The sequence below is a fragment of the Hyperolius riggenbachi genome, chromosome 4, assembly GCF_040937935.1.
Source record: "Hyperolius riggenbachi isolate aHypRig1 chromosome 4, aHypRig1.pri, whole genome shotgun sequence".
Classification (NCBI taxonomy): Eukaryota; Metazoa; Chordata; class Amphibia; order Anura; family Hyperoliidae; genus Hyperolius; species Hyperolius riggenbachi.
Window position 1 is genome coordinate 423114183 of NC_090649.1, and position 26857 is coordinate 423141039.

The 26857-nt window shown below is 45.7% G+C and overlaps 1 protein-coding gene across 3 annotated transcripts in view; it reads left to right on the forward strand.

Annotated features, from left to right (window-relative positions):
* Nucleotides 1-26857, forward strand: part of RALGAPA2 (Ral GTPase activating protein catalytic subunit alpha 2) — a 493961-nt gene that overhangs the window by 325655 nt on the left and 141449 nt on the right. For all 3 annotated transcript variants that reach the window (XM_068232435.1, XM_068232436.1, XM_068232437.1), the window contains one exon: nt 25122-25249. In XM_068232435.1, the coding sequence (XP_068088536.1) occupies nt 25122-25249 (128 nt within the window). The remainder of the gene's footprint in view (nt 1-25121; nt 25250-26857) is intronic.

A 26857-nucleotide genomic window follows, 5' to 3' on the forward strand; every position in this document is an offset into this window, starting at 1 on the left:
CAGCAGAAGCAGAATGATGGAACATCATACCAACAGTAAAATATGGTGGTGGTAGTGTGATGGTCTGGGGTTGTTTTGCTGCTTCCGGACCTGGAAGGCATGCTGTGATAGATGGAACCATGAATTCTACTGTCTGCCAAAAATCCTGAAGGAGAATGTCCGGCCATCTGTTCGTCAACTCAAGCTGAAGCGATCTTGGGTGCTGCCGCAGGACAATAACCCAAAACACACCAGCAAATTCACCTCTGAATGGCTGAAGAAAAACAAAATGAAGACTTTGGAGAGGCCTAGTCAAAGTCCTGACCTGAATCCTATTGAGATGTTGTGGCATGACCTTAAAAAGGTGGTTCATGCTAGAAAACCCTCAAATAAAGCTGAATTACAACAATTCTGCAAAGATGAGTGGGCCAAAATTCCTCCAGAGCGCTGTAAAAGACTCGTTGCAAGTTATCACAAATGCTTGATTGCAGTTATTGCTGCTAAGGGTGGCCCAACCAGTTATTAGGTTCAGGGGGCAATTTCTTTTTCACATAGGGCCATGTAGGTTTTGAGGTTTTTTTTCTCACTAAATAATAAAAAACATCATTTAAAACAGCATTTTGTGTTCAATTATGTTATCTTTGACTAATAGTCAACGGTTTTTGATGAGCAGAAACATTTAAGTGTGACAAACATGCAAAAGAATAAGAAATCAGGAAGGGGGCAAATAGTTTTTCACACCACTGTATTTAAGTAAAAAACAGTTCAACTTATCTGGGGCTTCTTGCGGCCCCCTGCAGTCATCCTGTGCCCGCTCTGTCCTTCTGTGACCCTCCAGCCAGCAGCGGTGACCCCCTCAAAGCTGACCGAGAGGAGAACATTTCTCTATACATTTTCGGCTCTGGTATCCTTTAAGCATAAGTCACATGATGTAACACCCATTATATTAAGATCTTACAGACGTTAAGTCATTGTACTTATGCATTCCCCATGTACTGGCCCTTCAGGCCCTCAATTTCCACCTCACCCATTATTCTGATTATTCTACGGATCTTTGCACCTTTATATTAATGGCTGTCGAGTACCTCCTGACCCACAATTATTTCATGTTTGACGGCAGGTTTTTCCACCAAAGGCGGGGCGCTTCTATGGGCGCCAAGTTTTCCCCATCCTTAGCCAATCTTTATATGGGATGGTGGGAGGAGCGCTATGTCTTTGGGGGTGCCTGCTGTCACATGGAAGACATTGTGTGGTACAGGAAGTACATCGACGAACTGTTGGTCATTTGGAAGGGTGATGTGGAGCATGTTGGTGGCTTAATGGAGTTCCTCAATTTAAATGATGTGAACCTCCAATTCACACATGTGGTGGGAGATGACTCTATCAGCTACCTGGACCTAGAATTGAGAGGGGATACAGAACGGGGTAACATTTTGACCTCCACCTACAGGAAACCGTGTAGTGGCAACACAGTTTTAAGAGCTGATAGTTGCCACCCTATGCATACTATTCGTGGTATTCCTGTGAGTGAGTTTACGAGGGTGAAACGTAACTGTTCTGATGTCGACCACATGGAACAGGAGTTGAATACAGCTGAACTCCGTTTAAGGGCCAGAGGGTACCCATGGTGGTGCAATAAGAGGGGAAGGGACAGAGTAGCCAAGAAATCTAGAATAGACTTGGTTAATCCTCAGGTGCCACAAAATACCGAACCCCAGAAGCCCACCTTCTTTACTACATATTCAAGTGAGTACAAGCAGGTGAATAGGATCATTGCAAAATATCTCCCAATGCTTTGAGCTGACACGGGTCTATCCAATATCCTTAGTGATGGAGTAAGATATGCGAGCAGACGCGCTCCAACTTTGGGACAAGTTTTGTCCCCCAGCTTGTTTAGCACGGGGGTTACAGGCAAAACGTGGTTGACCACGGTCGGCTCCCATAGGTGTGGTTTGGCAACCTGCAAATATTAGTACATAGCAAGGAAATGAACAGCGCTACTTAAAAACAGGCAAGTGCCTACCTGCAAAAGAGTGCAAGCCCCACTTGTGGGATATAATACACACTGAGCATACACATGACCTGTCTACCACTGGAGGAGGATGTTAGTTTCCTGTAACAGCTTGCATGTTGCCGACCGCACACTCATACCGTGTGGCGGCAAAGTGGTAGCTGGAGGACCAAGTGTCGCCAAGTGCCTCCCTAATTAATCAGGAAAGGCCGCTCGCGCGAGCGGCCGTTTCCTGTCAGATCACGGATCGGGCTGATCGCGGCTCGCAGACTAAATGTAAACGTAGGAGACACATGTCTCCTTTGTGTACATTCTACGGCGCTGCTGCGCAGCAGCGCCGTAAGGCAGATCGGCGATCCCCGGCCAATCAGCGGCCGGGGATCGCCGCCATGTGACAGGGGACGTCCTGTCACTGGCTGCACAGGACGGATAGCGTCCTGTGCAGCCCGGATCACTAGGCATGACAGGTAGGAGAGGGAGGGGGGGAATTTTGCCGCGGAGGGGGGCTTTGAGGTGCCCCCCCGCAACATGCCTGCAGACCGGAGCGATCAGACCCCCCCTGCACATCATCCCCATAGGGGGGAAAAAGGGGGGGCGATCTGATCGCTCTGCGTGCCCGCTGATCTGTGCTGGGGGCTGCAGAGCCCACCCAGCACAGATCCCAACAAACAGCGCTGGTCCTTAAGGGGGGGTAAAGGGTGGGTCCTCAAGTGGTTAAGTACTCGTCCCTCCCACTGCGAAGAAGTCGATCCTCCATGGGAGGGGCCTAACACTAACTAAATCCTAACCTATGTATATGCATAGCCTGGGTGCTGCTAATCAAATAAGATCGAAAATTTAAAATTGCGCAAAAGGTGGATCAGCGCAACACCAGGCCGCCTCCGAATGGCCTCCAATCAGAGGTGCGCTGAGGCCCCCCAGAGACTACAAACGCACCTTGAACCCAAACAGAAGCTCTGCATATACACCAAAAGCATGGCTGTTAAGTGGGAGCAGCTGACTAAAAACGAATTAAATTAGTACATAGCAAGGAAATGAACAGCGCTACTTAAAAACAGGCAAGTGCCTACCTGCAAAAGAGTGCAAGCCCCACTTGTGGGATGTAATACACACTGAGCATACACATGACCTGTCTACCACTGGAGGAGGATGTTAGTTTCCTGTAACAGCTTGCATGCAACCTATTAAGGATCGACTTCTTCGCAGTGGGAGGGACGAGTACTTAATAGGTTGCATGCAAGCTGTTACAGGAAACTAACATCCTCCTCCAGTGGTAGACAGGTCATGTGTATGCTCAGTGTGTGTTATATCCCACAAGTGGGGCTTGCACTCTTTTGCCCGGTAGGCACTTGCCTGATTTTAAGTAGCACTGTTCATTTCCTTGCTATGTACTAATTTAATCGTTTTTGGTCAGCTGCTCCCACTTAACAGCCATGCTTTTGGTGTATATGCAGAGCTTCTGTTTGGGTTCAAGGTGCGTTTGTAGTCTCTGGGGGGGCTCAGCGCACCTCTGATTGGAGGCCATTCGGAGGCGGCCTGGTGTTGCGCTGATCCACCTTTTGCGCAATTTTCAACCTGCAAATATTGCCATGTCCATGCTAGATCAAAGCTGCTGTCTCTGCTTCTAACGGCCGAAGTTTCCCCATTTCACAGTTTATCAACTGTGGAACTAGATATGTGGTGTATATTATTTCTTGTGGAGTATGTTCACTGCAATATGTGGGGTGCACTGCAAGGCCTTTGAGGCAGTGGGGGCAGATTGGCACACTACACATATTACCAATGTCGCCAAACATTTTCGTGAGATACATGGAGGGAACATGACCAGCTTTTCTTTTTGTGGGATTGAGAGAGTAGTACCGTCTAAGAGGGGAGGGGATCTTTATAAGAGATTACTGAGAAAGGAAGCAGAGTGGATTTTCAAATTAAACACTAGGGTCCCACATGGCTTAAATGCGAGATGAGATTTGGCTACCATTACTTAAAGCATTTTTGTCTCTTGTCCCTCAGATTTTTGTTTAATAGGTTACCGGCCTTGCTCTTCCATGTTGGTCTGCCTTCAGGTTTGTCCTTGCTGTTATTGGTTGTTTCTTCTCCTTCGGGAGTTTTTAGGTTACATGCTCCTGGTTTTTAGTTTGTATATACATATATTTTTTCTACATATGCATTTTTAATGTTGAATGTTGCATTGATGCACTGGTTTGCATGTGTGGGTGGGAGGCGGTGCTTTTTAGACACCTCCTTGGTATGTGACCACTCCCTAATTGGGATAGTCTTGGGGCGGGTACTATGTACTGACATCCCTATTTATATGTTCAAACTGCCATTTTTGTATGAGCTATGATTAAGGACACTTGAGTCCGAAACATGTCAGCTATCTGATGCCTGCTGAGTTTTTAATTTGGATATGTCCTTAACCTGCTGAGCGGTCTGGACGAGCTCAGCTCGTCCAACACCGCCAGAGGCTGCCGCTCAGGCCCTGCTGGGCCGATTTCCACCAAATAAAAAGCAGCACACGCAGCCGGCACTTTGCCAGCCGCGTGTGCTGCCTGATCGCCGCTGCAGCGCGGCGATCCGCCGCGTGCAGCGGCGAAAGAGGGTCCCCCCAGCCGCCCGAGCCCAGCGTAGCCAGAACAAACAGTTCCGGCCAGCGCTAAGGGCTGGATCGGAGGCGGCTGACGTCCATGACGTCACTCCGCTCGTCGCCATGGCGACGAGGGAAGCGAAACACGGAGGGCCGCTCATTGCGGCCTTCCATGTTATTCCTTGCCGCCGGAGGCGATCGGAAGATCGCCTCCGGAGCGCCCTCTAGTGGGCTTTCATGCAGCCAACTTTCAGTTGGCTGCATGAAATAGTTTTTTTTTAATTTAAAAAAAACCCTCCCGCAGCCACCCTGGCGATTTAATCAGAACGCCAGGGTGGTTAATAAAGGTTACTTCAATCTGACAAGTGCAGACCTTCCCTTGTGTGCTGTATCTCTTGGTCTTGCCAACCAGGTCCAGCACTGCAGTAGAAGTGGTGGAGTGGAGCTGTGTTCACCTTGCAACTGAAGATCTTACAGGGATATGGAGACATTACTCTCAAACAGCAAAGCAGCCACCCTTCATTAGACTGACATAAAGATATATAGGAGGATGAAATATAGGGTATAAGATACTTAATGTACAAGACTTAACTATTCATCCCTGACCACAAGTGAGAAGGATACAGGATATAAGGTTAAACAGGAGAGATTTCTCGGCATTCATCTACTTAGGAAACATGGTGATCAAAGCTTCCTCTCGAGTGCCAGAAAGCTCTGTCAAGGACTCTGACTGAAGGATAAATGAGAGACTCAAAAAATCTGAAATCAACAGTCATTAAAGTACTTTGAAATTCTGTTCAATATGATGCTGGAAAGAATTACGAGTAGCTGCACAGAAGAGGCGTCTATAATTAATGTACTGTAATTAATGTTGCACTTGTACCCAACATCATTTTAGTAAATATATCAACATACAATCTTTCTTTTAGTCCAAGTATAAAAATGAGCTACTGTATAGTTTAGGCTTGTCTCTCTTATAGGTCATTGTCCTTTAAAATCGTTGTTTTGACTCAACAGAAGTTAGATGTCCTCAGTTTGAACTTTTCTGTAGCGTACTATAATCACCTGTAGATTTCTCCAAAACTATTACATTTGATGTATCCTGCCTTTTTCAGTAGCAACCCTCCCCTCAGTTAATCTCCTGTAATCCTTTCTGTGTACTGTTGCCTGACTGGGTTAGTCTTAAAGGATACCTGACCCGAAGCAAAGCTACCTAATGTAAGCACAGAGGTATGTTCATGCCGGCTCCACATACCTTTGTGCACTGTCCATTCCTCTCCTCATCACCTCTTACCTTCGTAATCACTCCTTGAAGATTTTGACTTTCCGGCTGAAGTCATATTTTCAGAGAGGAAGGGACAGGCTTGCTGTGATGTGCCTACCTGTCACCCTCCCATTTCCTCCTCTTAAGCAGAGTGAATGGGATGAGGACTAGGAGGGAATGGGAAGGTGACGGGAGGGAACATTGTAGAAGCCTGCCTTTTCTTGTCTACAAATTTGACTTTAGCCAAAAGTCAACATTTTCAAGGAGCAGTAACGGGGAACAAGTAGAGGAACTGACAATACACAAAGCTATGTGGATCCAGCAGGAACATAGCTCTGTGCCAACCTTAGGTAGCTTTGCCCTTGGGTCAGGGGTGCTTTAAGCTATTCATACACAATGCGTTTCCCAACCCAAATTCCTGACACTGTAAACCACATGGGATCTTTACCACTATGCTGATTTTTAGCACAATGGATAACAGTTCCCTGTTTGAATGAGTCAGGGAACTGACATATTGATTTTCTGGTCTTCATTGTGAAGCATTTATAAAGGGGTGATTGCAGAATTCCACATTTAATATTTTTTGTTTGGCTAGATGTCTATTTTGATTGATCTGGGTAGCTGTTGGGTAGTGATGGCCAAGTAGATGCAAATAACTTCGAATTGATGCAAATTTTTGCACCTTTTTATGCAAATATATGCAGCTTAAAAATCTATTGGTTTATTGTCAAGCTGCACAAATATGCATAAAAATTTGCATACATTTCCATCAACTCGAAGTTATTTGCATCTGCTTGACCATCACTACTGTTGGGATCCCATAGTTTGCTTCCACACAGTAGGATTGGGTTGATAATACTTTCTGAAATGTCAAGCCAGACCTTTACTAATGGTTTGACATTGTACAATTCTTTCCTGCTGACAAAGAAAGTTTAGCATGCTTATCGCTGGCTTAAGGCTTTCAGACTGCTTGATTTTCACATCAAGATAGGTATATTCCTCAGTTCTGCCAAGTTTTCAATCATTCGCTGTGAAGGAGGGCTTCTGGGTTGACTTGTGCTCTTGCTCTGAAACAACATAGTTTTGGTCTGCTGCTCTCACACACTCACACTGTCTCTTTCTTACTTCAGCTCTCACACACTCTCTCCCTCTTGTTCCTGCTCTCTCTGTGTTTTTTTCTCTCGCTCCTGCACACACTCACACACTCTCTGTCTCTCTCTTGCTTCTGCTCTTACACACCTTCTGTCTTTCGCTCCTGCCCTCACACAGTTTATGTCTCTCACTCCTGCCCTCACACATCTTCTGTCTTTCACTTCCGCCCTCAAACATCTTCTGTCTCTCGCTCCTGCCCTTACGCACCTTAGGTCTCTTGCTCCTGCCCTCACACACCTCTCTCTTGCTCCTCCTCTCACACATCTTCTGCCTCTCACTCCCGCCCTCACTCACCTTCTGTCTTGCTCCTGCCCTCACATACCTTTTGTATCTAGTGCCTGCCCTCACACACCCTCTCTCTCGCTCCTGCACTCACACACCTTCTGTATCTACCTCCTGCCCTCACACCTTCTGTATTTGGCTCCTGCCCTCACTCACCTTCTGTCTCTCGCTCCTGCCCTCACTCACCTTCCCTCTCTCGCTCGTGTCCTCACACACCTTCCCTCTCTCGCTCGTGTCCTCACACACCTTCCCTCTCTCGCTCGTGTCCTCACACACCTTCCCTCTCTCGCTCATGTCCTCACACACCTTCCCTCTCTCGCTCGTGTCCTCACACACCTTCCCTCTCTCGCTCATGTCCTCACACACCTTCCCTCTCTCGCTCGTGTCCTCACACACCTTCCCTCTCTCGCTCGTGTCCTCACACTCCTTCCCTCTCTCGCTCTTGCCCTCACACACCTTCCCTCTCTCGCTCCTGCCCTCACACACCTTCCCTCTCTCGCTCCTGCCCTCACACATCTTCTGTCTCTCACTACTGCCCTCACACACCTTCCCTCTCTCGCTCCTGTCCTCACACACCTTCCCTCTCTCGCTCCTGTCCTCACACACCTTCCCTCTCTCGCTCCTGTCCTCACACACCTTCCCTCTCTCGCTCGTGTCCTCACACACCTTCCCTCTCTCGCTCGTGTCCTCACACACCTTCCCTCTCTCGCTCGTGTCCTCACACACCTTCCCTCTCTCGCTCGTGTCCTCACACACCTTCCCTCTCTCGCTCCTGCCCTCACAGACCTTCCCTCTCTCGCTCCTGTCCTCACACACCTTCCCTCTCTCGCTCCTGCCCTCACAGACCTTCCCTCTCTCGCTCCTGTCCTCACACACCTTCCCTCTCTCGCTCCTGTCCTCACACACCTTCCCTCTCTCGCTCCTGCCCTCACACATCTTCTGTCTCTCACTACTGCCCTCGCACACCTTCCCTCTCTCGCTCCTGTCCTCACACACCTTCCCTCTCTCGCTCCTGTCCTCACACACCTTCCCTCTCTCGCTCGTGTCCTCACACACCTTCCCTCTCTCGCTCGTGTTCTCACACACCTTCCCTCTCTCGCTCCTGCCCTCACACACCTTCCCTCTCTCGCTCCTGCCCTCACACATCTTCTGTCTCTCACTACTGCCCTCATACACCTTCCCTCTCTCGCTCGTGTCCTCACACACCTTCCCTCTCTCGCTCGTGTCCTCACACACCTTCCCTCTCTCGCTCGTGTCCTCACACACCTTCCCTCTCTCGCTCGTGTCCTCACACACCTTCCCTCTCTCGCTCGTGTCCTCACACACTTTCCCTCTCTCGCTCGTGTCCTCACACACCTTCCCTCTCTCGCTCCTGCCCTCACACACCTTTCCTCTCTCGCTCCTTGCCCTCACACACCTTCCCTCTCTTGCTCCTGCACTCACACATCTTCTGTCTCTCACTACTGTCCTCACACACCTTCCCTCTCTCGCTCCTGTCCTCACACACCTTCCCTCTCTCGCTCGTGTCCTCACACACCTTCCCTCTCTCGCTCGTGTCCTCACACACCTTCCCTGTCTCGCTCGTGTCCTCACACACCTTCCCTCTCTCGCTCGTGTCCTCACACACCTTCCCTCTCTCGCTCGTGTCCTCACACACCTTCCCTCTCTCGCTCGTGTCCTCACACACCTTCCCTCTCTCGCTCGTGTCCTCACACACCTTCCCTCTCTCGCTCGTGTCCTCACACACCTTCCCTCTCTCGCTCGTGTCCTCACACACCTTCCCTCTCTCGCTCGTGTCCTCACACACCTTCCCTCTCTCGCTCGTGTCCTCACACACCTTCCCTCTCTCGCTCGTGTCCTCACACACCTTCCCTCTCTCGCTCGTGTCCTCACACACCTTCCCTCTCTCGCTCGTGTCCTCACACACCTTCCCTCTCTCGCTCGTGTCCTCACACACCTTCCCTCTCTCGCTCGTGCCCTCACACACCTTTCCTCTCTCGCTCCTTGCTCTCACACACCTTCCCTCTCTTGCTCCTGCCCTCACACACCTTCCCTCTCTTGCTCCTGCCCTCATACACTCTGTCTCACTTTTGTCCTCATACACTCTCTGTCTCACTCCTGCCCTCGCACACACTCTCTGGCTCTTTCTCTCACTCCTGTCTTCACATACTCTGATTCTTGACACACACACACACACACACACACACACACACACACACACACACACACACACACACACACACACACACACACACACGCTTGCTCTCTCCCTTTCTCTCTCTGTCTCTCCCTTGCCCCCAGTGACGTAGCTAGGTCTCCAGCAGGTCCCCTCCCCCCATGCTGGTTCTCAGTCCCTGTCGGAATGCACACACTACACACCCGTCAGTCGCTTCCTGCACTTGAAGCGCACCAGGTGGGAAGTGTGTTGCCCCTTCTCAGGACATAGCTCATAGGGCAAGTGTGTAAAAATTGTCATGACCCTCCAACACCCACCCACCCTTTCCGTAACCATCCCCATCCTCCAGCATGAGCAGCCTGTTGTGATACCCATTATAGGTAAGCAGAGGTACCCCCCAATATTTGCCTATCCTGCTTGGCTACCCATGCAGGGAGGTGGGGGGCACTATTTCTAACATCTTCCTTATACTAATGAAAGGAATAGCTTCTCCTGCAAATAGATTCTCAGGTGACAATGGGAGGAGAAGATTTTCAGGTGACCGTCACGGTCTTCTACTCCACCCACTTACCCTCGATGTCATCCTAACAGTGAGACAATATACTCCAGATGAGAAGATAGAACTGTTGCTTTATTTCAGTTTGCAAGTGGCTTTTTTATTTTATTTTTGTTTTTTAACCTTTGCTCAGCACTCCTGTTTACAAATGTAGGACAGTGTGGATTGACATCTTATATAAGTGCAAATCAATAAGTAGCTTGCTTCTTTCCCATGGTGGTTTTCCTACTGGTTACTTCCATCTGTAATTTGCCATATTTAGAGCATACTGAAAGTGAAGATGTAACAGATGATCCTTATATGCTGATATGAAATGGGATATTTGGCTCTGATACTCCTTATTCCCCCTTCTAGTGTAGTGATGCTCACAATCTATGCCATGGCACTCTTACATTCAAAAAAAAAACCTCATGCAGAGCCATTACAAAGCAATAAAATGAATGCAGACATTTTCAGGGCAAGTGCAGCTGACCTTTTGTTCACCAGCCACTGACCCCAGGGTGAATGGATGAGGCTTGCGAGGGAGAGGTCTGTTGTTTGGCCCCATTCCCTGGTATTTAAATTGCATTCCCTAATCAAATGAAAAGGTTGTCCTCTATCAGGTTACAACCTCCATGGCAACATTTGGCTTTTATATAGCATAATGTTGGTCTTTTTTTGTTTGCCTTGGAGTGGGGACACCTGGAGCCGTGTTGATTCAGCGTGAATTGCTCCGTCACAGAACCCGTTCTGATAAGCCATCAGCCCCGCGCGGCAGAAAATCCCCCGTCACATTTGTTTTTCCATTGAAAATATACATTCCCCAATTTAGCAAACAGAACTGATTCACATTTTTTCACTTAATTAAGCAATATAATTATCACAGCCCATGAGCGGCCTTTTGCTCAACAAAGCTCTGGAGGAAGACAATAGTAAGTCTGTTAGAATGGAAACATTCCACGCGTCACAGATGTATGAGGGTATTCTGAACAATGAGGTGAAAAGCTGCCTGCCATAGCGGACAAAGAGCAGCATGCAGACATACCGCTAGGGACAGAGTCCAGCCTCCCCGGGACACAGATGCCTCGTTATATTGCAGCTAGTCATCAGAGATTAATTCTTAGCCATTTGGTACAATAATTTACCCATTCCCCTGAGTTTTAACCAGTGTCATTGACTGTGGACCGCGGGTCTTTGTACTCAGATGCTTACGCTAACCTCATCTACTTTGTTTTCATGGAATATGCATTTTTCCTATTGTGCTGAACATAGTAATGAGCATAATAAAGTAATCCTCTGCCGCTGTCAGAGAGCACTGCATTCTGCTATGTAGGTTCAGTCTAATGAAAAGGCAGGATATTATTTTTAAATGCTAATTTGCTAACGTTACTAAACATAACCAGGCGACGCTTGTGCTGGCCATGGGGTAGAGCAGTAATCAACAGCTTGAGAGACCATGCTAATGTGTCCTAGTGCCAACCTCCTCCCCGCTTCCCTTGGTCCCTCTGTCCTTTCCTCTCCCAAAGAGCTTACACAGACTACAGTTTGTTACATCATACAAGCTGAGCTCTCATATACATCACTACTAAATTTTAAGAGGGGTTGAAATACTGGGCAGCTTTGTCACTTTGTTGATAGCACTCTGGCCTTGCAGTGCGTTTCTGCTTTGACTTTTATGTCCCATTATGTCTGCAGGCATAACAGTTCAATAGTACAGAGTTGTAACAGGCGACAGTTGGCAAGTTCCATACAGACGCGTTGCTAGCCTAGAGTCTAGCGACTCGATTTGTTTCTGGGGGGGGGCAATGGTGTGGCACACCAAGTAACAGGAAAGTAAGGAGAACAACAATGGCTGACGCTTGGACAAGATGCTCCTGCAGTCAAGATACAGTATCTCACAAAAGTGAGTACACCTATCACATTCTTGTAATAGTTTTATTATATCTTTTCATGGACACTGAAGACATGCGACTTTGATGCAATGTAAATTTGTCAGTGTACATCTTGTATAACTGCAAATTTGCTATCCCATCGTGTCTAAATTGCTGGCAACAAAAGTGAGTAAACTCCTAAGTGACGAATAGCAAAATTGTGCCCAAAGTGTCAATATTTATAGTCCACCATTATTTTTTTTGCACTGCCTTAACTCATTTGGGCATGGAGATCACTAGAGTTTCACATGTTGCCATTGGAATCCTCTTCTGTTCTTCCATGAAGGCATTATGAAGCTAATAGATGTTAGAGACCTTATGCTGCTTCACCTTCTGTTTCTGAATGCCCCACAGATGTCCAATAGGGTTTTGGTCTGAAGACATGCTTGGCCAGTCCAGCACCTTTATTCTCAGTTTCATTAGCAAGGCAGTGGTCATCTTGGAGGTGTGTTGAGGTCGTTATCAGCCAAGACACAAGCAATATGTACACGCGTTGCCCAAGCTCCAGAACGCCAAATGTTGTGCCTTGTTTTCCTCCTTACCTGGTGGAAGCCACTCTCTCTTGTGCATCACACTGTTGTCCCACCTCCCCACTCCATAGCAACAAGATGCATTGCTCTACTAAAGCAGAGGGGGCTTCAGTACAGCACTCGGTCCCCAAACTTCTTCTGTAGGATTGAGTCCCGGTCCCTTTACTGTTCGTTCCCTTAGAAATGCATTGTATGCATTGGTATCCAGTCTATTTTGGTTCAGGTCTGGAAAAATCATGCGGTTTGGTCTTTCCGTTCCATTTTTTAAAACAGATATAGCGAAAATGTGCGTTTAGTTCCTTACAATAGCATGAGATCGATTGTCCTGTCCATTTATCTGGCTTTCTCCAGTCCAGAAATCTGTGTGTTTTATTTTCATGTATGAACCAGCCCCTTACGGAGTTGAAATTTGTAATAACAGAGGCGCCAAATTAGAGTAAAAACCGTTTTAAAATCAGTTTAAGGTTGGTGGAAACCACCCTCAGGTATACAAGGACCAGCCAATGAGTCGCTATATATACAATATAATTTATTATGAAATCTCCAGCACACGCAGCCGGCACTTTGCCAGCCACATGTGCTACCTGATCGCCGCCGCTCTGCGGCGGATCGCCGCGAGCATCGGTGAAAGAGGGTCCCCCCAGCCGCCCGAGCCCTGCGCAGCCGGACCAATCAGTTCCGGCCAGCGCTAAGGGCTGGATCGGAGGCGGCTGACGTCCATGACGTCACTCCGCTCGTCGCCATGGCGACGAGAAAAGCAAAACAAGGAGGGCCGCTCATCGCGGGCCTTCTTGTTACTTCTGATCGCCGGAGGCGATCGGAAGAATGCAGCAGGAGCGCCCTCTAGTGGGCTTTCATGTTGGCTGCATGAAATAGATTAATAGAATGCCAGGGTGGTTAAAGCAGGATAGTCAGCAACAAAATCAAATTCCATTTACCCACTGCTCTGTGTATATTATGCAGCCTGCATTGCAAGCATTCCAACTAATTAGAAATGTTGCTGCTGTAATAAATGTTATTTCAGTCAGCCTGGCTTTATTTGGTACATTGCCAAGAGAAGGAAGCTTGTAATTTACCCTCCCACATTCCTGCTTCTCACTGATTGGCTGAGGGCTTTTCAGTTTGACACTAGGCTGAGAAGGGAGTAGCTGCTGTAATATGATCTATGCTGTGCTCACATGTGTTTACAAAGCAAGCTAGATATGACCGCAGTTTCTAAGAGGGGAAAAAAAGAGTAAACTTCAGGATTGGCTTCAGAAGCAGAAAAGATGGAAAATGCCAGGAACAGTTTTCTCTTTATTTACTATATAAAATTCACTGAAATCAAAACGTGGACAGTACAATACATCTGTTATGTAAGTACTACTTATATATGTTTTTTTTCCTTGGCTAGTATGGCTGACCCTGCTGCCTTGAGACATGCAATGTGAAATGGAAAAATAGATTTTAATAACATTCACTTACAAAATGACACTAATGCATGTAATAGCCATTTTTAACAAAAGTTGAATTTCTGTATACTGTGTTAGGCAATAGACAGCCTTTTTTTCTAAGCACTCAGTGTGTTTGGGGAAACCTCAGTAGAAGCAGAGACTAAGCATTCCTTATTCTGTGTTACTGATGGCTGATTTGAGAACAGGCAGATGTTTCTGCTGCTCAGTGAATCATCTGCTTGTTTGTGCCCACTCTTCTAGACTCAGGAAAACACTATTAACATTACAGAACATGTGCACTTTCAAGATTTATTATATATTTTCAGGGAACAATGTTTGTCTCTCAACAGCGTCCTCCAGTGGTAGCTCAGAACCACCGCTGCATAAGAAAAGCTGCACATAGCCTTTTTACATACAAATAATTCATGCTAGCCTGTTTCAGGTAAATTTGTAACGTGAAGTTCTGCAGTTGCTGATTGCTCCTTGCTTGGCAATTGTAGTGATCCTTCTGTGTCTTTCAATATCTGAACAAGTATGCAGATCAGTTATTTTAAAGATGCCCATTTAGGCCTCTTGCACACTACATGTGATTTCAATTTTTTTTTCTGATCCGATTTTTTATTCCGATTAAAAACGTACTTCATGCTCAGGGGCGTAGCAATAGGGGTTGCAGAGGTTGTGACCGCATCGGGGCCCTTGGGCCAGAGGGGCCCCGAAGGGCCCTCCCTCAACTACAGTATTAGCTCTCTATTGGTCCTGTGCTCATAATAATCACTTCTATAGATACTTTGAATTGTGGCAATCATTAACAAACTGTTCCCCATTCCCTTCTTGCACCTCTGACACTGTAGTTGCCATTGGCAGGTTTTGGTGCGCCGTATAAATAGTTATGTATAGAGTGCTTGGGGGGACCCCATTGTAAAGATTGCATTGGGGCCCACAGCTCCTTAGCTACGCCACTGTGCATGCTGCTACGTTTTTTTAATCGGAATCCAAAAAATGGATGTATAAAAAAAATCAGTATCTCATGTAGTGTGTAAGAGGCCTAACCGTACAATTTTTTCACCAAATACAATCTTTTAATGCAATTTTAATGATCGAATTTTATAGAAAATTAGCAATTTATGAAGGCAATCGATAAGGAAAGATTCTTTGCTCGATTGCTGAATAGGATAAAATCGATCCGAAAGGTGGATTATATGATCGAATTTGAAGAAAGAATCGTTCAGAAGGTAATTATCGATTATTCACATTTACTGAATGATTCTTTCTTCAAATTCGATTATAAAATCCAACTTTTGGATCAATTTTATACTATTTAGCAATCAATCAAATAATCGTTCCTTCTCTATTGCCTTCATAAACGGCAAATCTTCTATACAATTTGATCGTAAAAATCGCATTGAAAGATCGCATTTTGGGGAAAAATTGTACCGCTAATGGGCACCTTTACTCCACCTTTTTTCTTTTTTGCCAATGTGTAACTCAGACACTACTGAAGTCTATACAACAGGATAACAGCAATTTATATTTTTTAAAAGATTACTTAAGTGAGAGAGAGATGGAGGCTGCCATATTTATTTCCCTTTAAAGCTAATGGAAATTTAGGGAAAAAAATGGACCAGATACTTACCTAAGGAGAGAGGGAAGGCCCTGGGTGCCCTTGTTGCATCGCTGGCTCTCCCGATTGAATTCCCCGCCAGAGGAGACTTCGGGAGCAGAGTGCTCATGAAGATGGGCGTCTCCGTACTGCGCCTGCGTGAGTGCGCGAGATAGGGTCCTCGCGCAGTAAGGAGCTGCCTGTCTTCGGGAGTACTCGAGCTCACAAAGATTTCCTAAGCCTTCTTCGGCAGCAGAAAGCAGTATTTGACCAATTTGGTTGGATACTGCTACCGAGGGAGCCATCACTGGAATGAAGGATCCGTGAGTGGCCCGGAAAAGCTCTATAGGACCCAGAGCCTTCCCTCTCCTTAGGTAAATATCTGTTTGTTTGTTTTTTTGTTGTTTTTTTTTTTTAGTGGGTTTCCATTCGCTTTAACCACTTGAGGACCCTGGGCTTAAACCCCCCTAGTGACTAGGCCATTTTTTTTTTTACAAAATAGGCCATTTTAGCTTTAAGGCCTCGCTGCAGGGCCGTACAACTCAGCACACAAGTCATACCCCCTTTTCTGCCCACCAACAGAGATTTCTGTTGGTGGGCTGTGATTGCTCCCCCAACGTTTTTTGTTTTGTTTTTTGTTTTGGTGGTTTTTTTTTTTATAAATATTCATTTCTTTATTTTTGTAATAAATGTTCCTGTTCTTTTATTTTTTTTTTAAACCCTCCCTCCCCCTTCAGCCAATCAGCGCAATCGGCTATCATAGGCTCCAGCCTATGACAGCGGATTGCTTCCTTGCCACCCAGGGGGACAGCCGTGTCACACGGCTGTACCCAGTACAGCGCTCCTGTAGATTGCAGCGCTGTAAAGAGTAAAGAGACGGCCGCCGTCTAACAGTCTCCTAGCGGCGATCACTGCTAGGAGATGGATGACGGAGTGGAGCTCAGTCATCCAAGCGGAGATCCGCGCGCAATCTCCTGCAAATCCCTGCAGATCGGCATTAGGGGGTCCTGGGGCCGCCGCCATGATGACACCCATGGGTTTGACGCGGCCATATAGAAGTTAAACAATACCAGTTGCCTGGAAGTCCTGCTGATCTTTCGGCCCTCAGAAGTGTCTGAATACACACCAGAAACACACGTGGCTAAATCCAGTCAGACTTCAGTCAGAAACATCTGATCTTCATGCCTGTTCAGGGTTTATTAGAGGCAGGGCATCAGCAGGACTGCCAAGCAATGTGCATTGTTTAAAAAGAAATCATTTTGGCAGCCTCCATATCCCTCCCACTTCAGGTGTATTTTAAAACAAGATAAAGATGGCAGCCCTTAAAGTCATACCATAGGTGTTTTTTAAATTAAATTTAGTGACTGCAAAGGATTGATTTAGTAATACTGAAAGACAATGGGAAACCAAATCAATCCAGCAAAACTGGATAGTATTTTTCCCAAGTGTCAGCCAATAGCTAGCAACAGTTTTCAGCCATCATTAGATTAAGGGTTCGCTCAATAGTTAGCAATGTACAACAGCAATCACATGTATGAACCCACAATCACATTTTTTTTTTACAAATCCAGGCTGTTACAAAGGTAAGTTCTTGCTGTGGAGACATACCTGTGACCGCTATAGCGCATCTTCTATATGTGCTGCCACTGCCTGTAATCTTTGCTGCCCACTGACCACCACTCTGAGGAGGGCAGTGGCGGAGGCACATGTGTGGATCATGCTTAGTTTACCCACTTACACCAGGATCAGTTTACTTGCACGTATTAATTGTACAGTACCTGTTTGTGCTACATGGGGCAGTATTACTGACACATTAGTGCTTTTGTTACACTCACAATTTTTTTCCATCACCTTGGATACTTTTCATTTACATATTTTAAAGTTTGACATTTCCATGCACTTTTTTGCACATTTAGTGCAACAGCACTTTGTAATACATATTTATACTTTGAGAATCGTTTTACTTTTTCATGATGATAATTTCATGGCAATGTTATATTTACAAATACCGGTATATCCCGTACTACTTTTTTACTCATGCACACAGAGCCGGATTTACCATAAGGCACTGTAGACATGCGCCTACAGGCGCCTGATAATGGAGGGGTGGCTCACTCTCCTCCCCTAGTGCCTTTCTCCTTCCCTATGCAGAGTCCAGAGCTGAGCATTAATGAGAGTTTAGTCACTTGGCGCTCGGCATTCCACTGACAAGATCTCCCTTCATTTGGGGCACCACTAGCTGGCTACCTAATGCTAAGGACATCAATAGCTACCTATGACTGGTAAGGGAGAAGTCAAAGCTGGGTCAGTCAGCACACTTGAGGTGCGGTTCAGTGGGGGTTTGTGGGTTTCTGGAGGGTGAAGTTTAGGGTGCCAGGACATCTGTGCCTATAGGCTCCTGTGATGTAAATCCAGGCCTGCATGCACATAGTCAAAGCGCTTAAGGTCCGCCAGGAAAGAAGCGCAATATAAATGTTGTTTGTTTTGTCTTGTCTAGTCCTCTCCCTATTTTGCATGGAGCCTCTTTTTAACCATATCCGAGTCAAATGCCATAGCTATAATTATTACCAGTCCATTAGTCATTGTTCCACTACTGGTGTTTGGTGTAGCAACATGCTTTAGTGTTTTTAATATTACGTTTTTTTTTCCTGTGTGTGTATATATTGATATATTTTAATATATTAGGTCCTATTTTTTTCTGTGTAATTGTGCATATGAGGACCTTATGCAGCACGGGTCATTTCAGGATCTAGTGTGGCTTCCCTCTTTCCCTGGTTTAAATGTGATATGTTTTCACATCTGTGACCACAAGAAGGGAAAGGAAGAACAGAGACTCTGGCTTTTGAAATCTGGAACAAGAGAAACCAGGAATGTCAGTCTATCAGAATTTGGCTTTCATTCCTGGAGACAAAGATCTAGAATGACTGACGCCTGAAACTCCGCTCTAATGGTCCGCTAGATGAGACGAGATGTGAGAGGGGTGTTCATGCAGGTTGACAGCAGCAGTCTGCTGTGTTCATTTCATGCGGATCATGGAAATGCAGCCGGCCCTTGTGGGGAAGGGCTGAGAGCTGCACATTCTAGCACACAATGCTGCCATTTGCTTCAGCTGAACTTGTTGCAGTTCTCTCAAGTGTATGAGCTTCTTAAAAGGAACCTGAGGTATGAGACCTATGGAAGCTGCCATATTTATTTCCTTTTAAACAAATACCAGTTGCCTGGCAGTCCTGAAGATCTTTCTGAGCAGTAGGGTCTAAAACACACACAAATAAGCATGCAGCTAATCTTGTCAGATTTGTCATAGACATCTGATCTGCATGCTTCTTTATGGTCTATGGCTTAAAGTATTAGAGGCAGAGGATCAGCAGGACAGACAGGAAATGTCCATTATTTAAAGGAAAATAAATGTCAGCTCCCATTTGCCTCTCACCCCGGGTTCCCTTTTAGAGAAGTTCTGACCTACCTGTTCTTATGCCATTAAAGTAGATGCCAGAATTACAAAAAATGGGAATATCAAAAAGATGGTGTTCCAAGAAGTAGTGCTGTAATATTGCACTAGTATGGTCCCGGGACTAATACAGTATTTACTTGCACATGTGTGTGGGGGGAGCACCCATAATGTTTTGGCATGTTGGTAAACTTTCTTGCCAGCAATAAATGATGACAGATTCAGTCTTGTCTGTTGTTTACTGTTCATTGGTAACTTATGCAAATTGTCTCTTGTTATGGTAAGTAACCTATAGCAACCAATCAAAAATGGGTAGGACCCTTCTGGGTGATAAGACCATTAGAGCTAGGTCACACTAGGTCTGGAAATGTATCGGTGGCTCAGTTTTTAAAACCTCATCAAAACGGGAGCCACGGATAGCAATGTTAAAATTAGTAGCTGTCTCTACCCAACAAAAAAAACGGATCCGTCGGCGTGTGCGGGGACCCATTTTTAAAACCGTCCCGGAAGGTCCGGATCTGCTGCATTTTCCTGCAATGGATCTGGAACCTGATACATGCATGTGTAGAGGCAAGCTATGGAAAAACGGATCCGCCTCTACACAGGCAGATTTGAACACGGATCTGTTTCTGTTTCACAGCTTGTGGGGAGAGAGGGGGCCGCCATGCTGGAGGGGTATAGCAGCCAGGACAGGGGTGGCAGCGGTCAGCGGGGAGAGAGGACCGCCCTCCTCCCTCACCTGGGTCCCTGTCCCCACTAACCCCTCCAACCAGGGCCGGTTCAAGTAACAATTGGGCCCTAGGGCAAAATTAGCCAGTCATTAGAGGCCCTTTGTTGCAGCCAAATTTCCCTCCTGGGCCCCTGAGCTGGCTGCTGACCCTCCCGCAATCACCTCCCAACTTAACAGACTCTGCAGAGTCCCTGGGGAGCAACAGTTAAGATGGGGGAGGGACACCTTGGGGGCCCCTACAGGCTCTGGGGCCCTGGGGCAATTGCCCATTTTTTCCTATGGTAGCTCCGGCCCTGCCTCCAACTTCAGGCTTCAAAAATGTGAAGTATAGAAGCCACGAGCGGGGAGCTTACCTCCTCCTCCTACTTCCTCCGCTCGCCGCGCCGCTGACTGCAATGCCGCCCTCCGAAGTATAGAGGGCGGCATTGCAGGCAGTGACACGGCGAGTAGGAGGAAGTAGTAGGAGAAGAAGGCAAGCTCCCCATTTGCCGCTGCTATACTTTACATTTTTGGGACAAGTAGCTGGAGGGGGTAGCGTGGACGGGGGGACCCAGGTGAGGAGGGGGACCTGCCCGCTGCCACTCCCATCCTGCCTGCTACCCCCTCAGCCAAAAATTAAAAAACAACGCAAACGGATCGAAAATGTTTGCTGCACAAAAGGCAGCATTGATCCATTTGCGTTTACTTGGCTGGGACCGCAGGCTCCATCCTGCAACCGTGCCTAGTGTGGACCTAGCCTAAGGGCCTGTACACACTTTTTAAATCGCAAGCCTTCATGAGAATAGGAAAAACGCATCGCACCAGTGTGTACAGGTCTTCACGATTTTCATTATTTTTCAAAAGACCTTGCGATTAAAAAGCGCATGTGATTTGAAAAGCGCAGCGCAAGTGCAGCACTGTTTACAGGCCCTTAGGGTGCAGTACTCCATTCCATGCTTTTTTTTTTTTTTTTCACTTTGTTTCAAAGCAGTAAGTATGGTATATTATCTTTAGCTTTCTGCTCATCAATATTTTCAATCTTAAATTAAAAATAGATCTTGTGCAATACTTGCAATACTTAATTGTAGCAACCTTCCATCTGAACATCCACGTTCTTCCACATTATGGACCTCTTTGTACCAGATTGCTGTTTCATTGTCTGTGGACACCCTTTTACCAGGAAAAGATCCCTAGAGTGCTCAAATTATAGTATCTGATGATTATATTTTTCAGGTTCTAATTGTTGAACTGTAAGTAAAGTTTTTCCAATCAGAGGTGTGAGCATGTAGAGATAAACCTAGAGGGACTGTCCATTCATATAGAGTTTGAGGGCTGTGGAGTCAGTACAAACTTCATCCAAATCCTCAGTTTATGAAATCAGAAACCTCTGACTCCCACTCTAGGTACCCAAAATTGTTCCAACTTCACAGCTCTTGCAGTGCTATATAGTGGATACAGAAATCATCCGACTCATCAGTTTATGAAACCTCTGACTCCAAGTGCCCAAAAATTATCCCCAAGTCCTCGACTCTGACTCCACAACCCTGACACAGAACCCTATATGACTGCAGAATTTATGAAAATAATTCCTTGAAATCGATTGCAAGATTTTAACATAACAATGAAGCAAGACTGAAGAATAGATCATTATTTGGGTTGTTTCTTCTCTCCAACCAACGCCCCTCTCCTTTGTTTTTTGTTTTGTTTTTTTATTGAGATTTTCAAAAGTGAGTGTAGATAATTAGTCCAGAGGATGTTTTTCATAAAAGGGGTCCGTTAGCACTGTGGCATATCGTGGGCAAGTATCTAGTTTGTAATTTCCCTCGAAGACTGGTTGAGGCTTTTGTTGCCTATAGAGGTTAGGATCTGCATAAGCTCAGCAGTTTGCTGCATACATACTTATTCCAGAGTTCATAAACTAATGCAATTATTGCGCACCGATCGAAACAATCACCCAGTTTTATTGCCGTGTTGTTACATTAAGCAGTTTTGCATTTCATTTTCTGATTTTCAGGTTTTTAATCTGGGCTTACCTAAAGGCATGCATTTAGCTTTTTAAGTGGCGCTTTAATAATTCAGAAAGCATGTGTTCCTTGTCTTACAATGCCGCTTGCTAAATCCAGCGTCCCTCAGCATCCGAGCTGGCTCTGGTCAGTTATGACTGATCTGCACACATAAGAAAAGGGGAACAGATGGTGCAAATCTGGTGTCAGGCCTGACCGTTTTCTCCCTGGAGGACCGGAGTGAGCCTATCAAAGTGCTGGAGCGGAGGCAGAGTCTGCATTCTGTCTCTTGTGGAGAAGCTTCTCAATCTGCCCTGCTGAGCTCTTAAGGACAGTAGGCAGTTGTGATTGGGGCGGTCGATACTTGCTCTTCATATAGGATCCTTTTTGTTTGCTTTTTCTTTCTCTCTGCCTGGTAGCTGGCTGCAAGGATGCTCGCAAGATAGTGCACCTGCCGTTGGCTGATTAACACGTGTATAACTGCGTGCTTCATCCTAAATGGAGAATGCAATATTACAGCTTTAACTATAGTGTTACTTAAGATATTTTTATTATAAAAGAGTCTTTTAGGTCGCTTGTGGTACACCGCTATAGCTTGATATATACACACACATGCCGCAAAATAGATTAGCTATTCATGCTGTCACTGTTCAAAACGGTTTGTGACCCCTCTGTCAAATGTCACTAATCTCTGTACGGGCAGCCACAGCTTCTCTGCTGGAACAAAAACCAGCACAGCAGCTTATGAATAACTAAAGACATGCTTCCCTAGCAAAAATCCAGTTTCTGTTCTCTGCCATTTTCTGTTATTTTCTTGGGATGTGTGTTAATTTTTTCCAAATTATGTTTCTTTAAAGTAAATCCGAGGTGATAGGTATAGAGAGGCTGCTATATTTATTACCTTTAAAACAATACCAGTTGCCTGGCTGTACTGTTGATTTTCTGGCATCGGAGTCCCAACCCTGAAACAAGCATGCAGCTAATCTTGTCAGACTTCAGTTATGTGATCTGCATGCTTTTTCAGGGTCAAAGGATTAAAAGTATTAGAGGCAGAGGATCAGCAGGGCAGCCAGGCAATGTGTATTGTTTAAGAGGAAATGAGTATGGCAGCCTCCATATGTCAATTACCTCAGGTTCCCTTTAATTTAGACTCCTGACAAAATGGCATCAAAGGATGAAATAATGAAGCACTTTCCATGAGGGGATTTAATGGACATTTAATATAGATGGTATCATACAGGTATATTGAAGCGTAGATAAAATCAAAATGAGAATCTGAATGCTCTACTTTAACAGGTATGAGTATTGAAGTGAACTGTAGTGCCTCAAGCTGAGGCCAAGTAACAATACAATACCTTGTGGTACCTGCGATGGTCTTCATTTTAGTAGTCCTGACTCCTGAGGAGGAGTATACATTCTTTATACAGGCAGATCACGCCTTTCTGTTTGTTAAGCCTTGCCTCTTCCTGTGATCTCTCCACCCATATTAATTTATCAATCTAATTTGAGAACATTATCTGGCCATTGGGGCAGTGGCACATAACTGTTAAATGGATGAGGGAGGGCCATAATATGTAAAGAGGAGGGATCGTGCTCGCATTTTACAGGATGGGGGGTGTCCTTGTATAGAATGCTTGGGGGGCTGTCTTAGTTATTATTATTATAAAACATTATTTGTAAAACTCTAACATATTACACATCGCTGTACAATAGATAGGAGAGACATTACAATATTAAACATTATTTACAAAATCAATGACAAGGCTATTATCCTGTCCTAATGATACACAGATTTGAAACCCGCCTCTGAAAATGTTACCGTATAGATATTGTGTTTGCATACAACAATGATTGTTATATATAACGTTTCCTTTTCAGTTTATTTTGCATAATTGTTAGCGCTCACGCCTTGCAGCGCTGGGTCCCCGGTTCGAATCCCAGCTAGGTCAACATTTGCAAGGAGTTTGTATGTTCTCCCTGTGTCTGTGTGGGTTTCCTCTGGGCACACTGGTGTTCTCTCACATCCCAAAAGAGAAGTTAATTGGCTTCCCCCTAAATTGGCTCTAGACTATTATACATTACACAATACATACATAGACATATGACTATGGTAGGGACTAGATGTGAGCCCCTCTGAGGGACAGTTAGTGACAAGACAATATAGTCTGTACAGCTCTGCATAAATACTTATGTATGTGTGCGCACCTTCCCGGCATGCTTGGATAAACTTGGGCGCAGGGTGGAGCCAAAAGATGGGTCACCCTACCTAGCCATTCTACTTACATTTTTTTCTTCAAAAAATATAAAAACATTAGCATTGCAGTGACCATCCCTTATGACGATGACCATGTCATGTATGGTCTGTCAGTCCTGAATGGTCTTCGAGCAAAGAGGTCAGACTCCAGCATGTGAGCCAAATCTGGCCAGCAGCGCCATCAGATTTTGAGGCAGGGGGCCACTGGATACCAGGGAACTGTATATGAGAGGGAGAAACACTAAAGGCTGATACACACGGGGCACCGTTGTTGCTGTTGCTAGCACACAGGAGACGTGTGTGCAACAGCTCGGCGACAGCTCCGCCTGAGCAACAGCTGTCTACACGTCTCTGCCCAAAAGGCAGAGATGCGGCGGAAGCTGTCACCGAAAGCTTCGTCCCCCCGCCGGAAGCTCTCTTCTGGCTGTGGGTAGCTGTGTCTAGTCCGCACATACACACGTAGTACGTATGGCGGACTAGCAACGGTTGCTGAGACAGCTGTTGCCGGCGATTGGCCAAATCAATTGCCTGGCGACAGCTTTGAGTAGCGACAGTTCGTGGCGCTCGCCTCATACACACAGAGGACCTGTTGCCGCAACATGCTCGTGGCACGTGTTTGTGGCGACAGTTGTACCCCATGTGTATGGGCCTTAAGGTATTCTATAGGGGGAGGTAGGGATGGCCACTAGACACCAAGGAACTGTATGGGGGAGGGAGGAGGCATTACACACCAGGGAAGTGTGTAGGGGAAGGAGTAGGGCCATTAGACAGCAAGGAACTGTTTAGGGGAGGGAGGGGTGCATTAGAAACTAGGGAATTTTAAATGGGAGGGTCGTGGCCATTAGACATTGAGGTTGGCCCACAACTTGGTCTCAGTGTTCAGTTTTGGCCTACTTTGTATTTGACACTCCTGTCTTAGAGAGTGTTAGCTGTAGCAGTTCGATTTTTAATAAGGCGATTTGTCAGTAGATTGTATATCTAGGCCCGCTTAATGGCAGTTCCATCACCATCTCGTTATCAGTATTGTCTGCCGGATGCACGCTTTCTTGCAATTTCTGTGCATAAATAGTCCAAGCTGATGCCATCTGTGCTGTTGCCTATAGAAAATATATTTATATGGAGGTATGAGAATAACACTGATTGCTTTGTGAAATATTCTATTAATCTTGTGACTGTGTGATCCAGATTATTGTCATAGTTATATTTCTTCTGTTCCACTTTTATTAATAGGTGCCATTTTTCGGCCCACTGTTTGATGGCGCTATCGTAACGGAGAAGCTTTTGCCAACACTTGTGTGTGCGACCTGCATCAACGCCAGCCGAGCAGTCAAGTCCCTCATCCCCCTCTACCAGAGTTTGTATCCTTTTCTTGCCGTTGTCCAATTGTTCATCTTCTCCTACTTCTCGGTAAGCATTTCTGAGCTTAGATTACTTTGTCTGCCAGGAGAAAAGCGCAATATAAATGTAATTTGTCTTGTCATTACTTATAGAAGTGTGTAATAACTACAGGATGGGTGTAACTACAGGGGAGCAGTCCCTGCGGGGGTAATGGGGGGAGGCAATTATTTATTCCCCTACAATAAATGGGTCCCTCCTTCAGATCAGGTGTTTTTGTGGATACACTATTTTAATGTGCGAAGATTATGATGGCCACACTTCTGTTATGACCCTTGCAAGATGGGTCCCCAGGCTTTGAGGGTCACCAAGGGGAGACAAGATAAAAGGGAGTGAACATAAATTGTAGTTACACCCATGCTACAGGACATTATTTTTGAAGTTGGCTACATAGGGATGAAATCAACTTTCAAAGTTTGATTAAAATGCTGTCTCCTAAAGGGATGATATGTATTTTAACAGGCTGAAACTATGGAATTTAATGACTACCATTTGGTCATTTAAATTAGAAAAGAGACAGTATTTTAGACATGCCAAGAGCTGAATGACGTTTTGTAAGCGTTGACCAAACAGGAGGTCTAATTAATGAAATTAAATGATTGCACGCTGTAAGCATTTATGTTCTGTATGTCAAATGAGTTGAAAGGTGTTAAGATCTCTCTACCTTTTTATTTGTGCTAGAAATGCAAACACATTAGTAACCTATTCTTTTCAGACTTATAAGGGATTAACATGTCACAGAATCACAGCTGTATTTCTTGCTATTTTAGGATTACTTACACTTGTACTTTTATGTTTTATTTATCCCAGTATGCGAAATGGTTAGGTTTCAAGTTATGTACTATTGTATAGTAAAACCTTTACAAAATATAGACATAACCCCAAAATCTAAGTGAGATATTTGGACTTGGAAGAGGCATAACTCTGGGTTGCTAAGGATGGGCAATGACCTATCTGCCCACTCACCTATTTGCACCCATGCGTACCGGGGACATAGCACTTGAGTCGGCACAGTGATACTCTATATACCATGCCATTGCTCCCTTTTGACGATTAACCTCCTTGGTGGAATGATTATTTCCTGTTTTTAGGGTCTAAAAGCGGTGCAATTTTTTCACACACTTTTAGTCCCTAAAGGCAGGAAAAAAACATACCACAATGAGATCGATCTGCAGCAGCTCCTGCACGTACCTACCTGGGATCCAGTGCTGCAATTCTACCTCCATTCTCTGGGTGGCACTGTACCCCTATACTGAGACCTGTCATCCTGACAGCAACCGGCAATCTGCTCCAAGGGATCCAAAGCCTCCAAGGACCGGAAGAAGAATGGCTGCCAGCATCTGGATCCTGGTGAGGGGAGTTGAAATGCCTGCTGTGCCGCAGGCTTTGCATATACCTCCCGGCGGCTACCCTGAATCAGGCTCATGATTACCACTCCTGGCTTCTTTGTTCCACCCGAGCCTGACTCCTGGCCACCGCCAATGAGGTTAAGGGCCTGAGCACACGTGCATATTGCTGCGTGGTTTTCAGCAACGTGTTTTAGTGTGCAATATGCAAGGCTATCAACACGC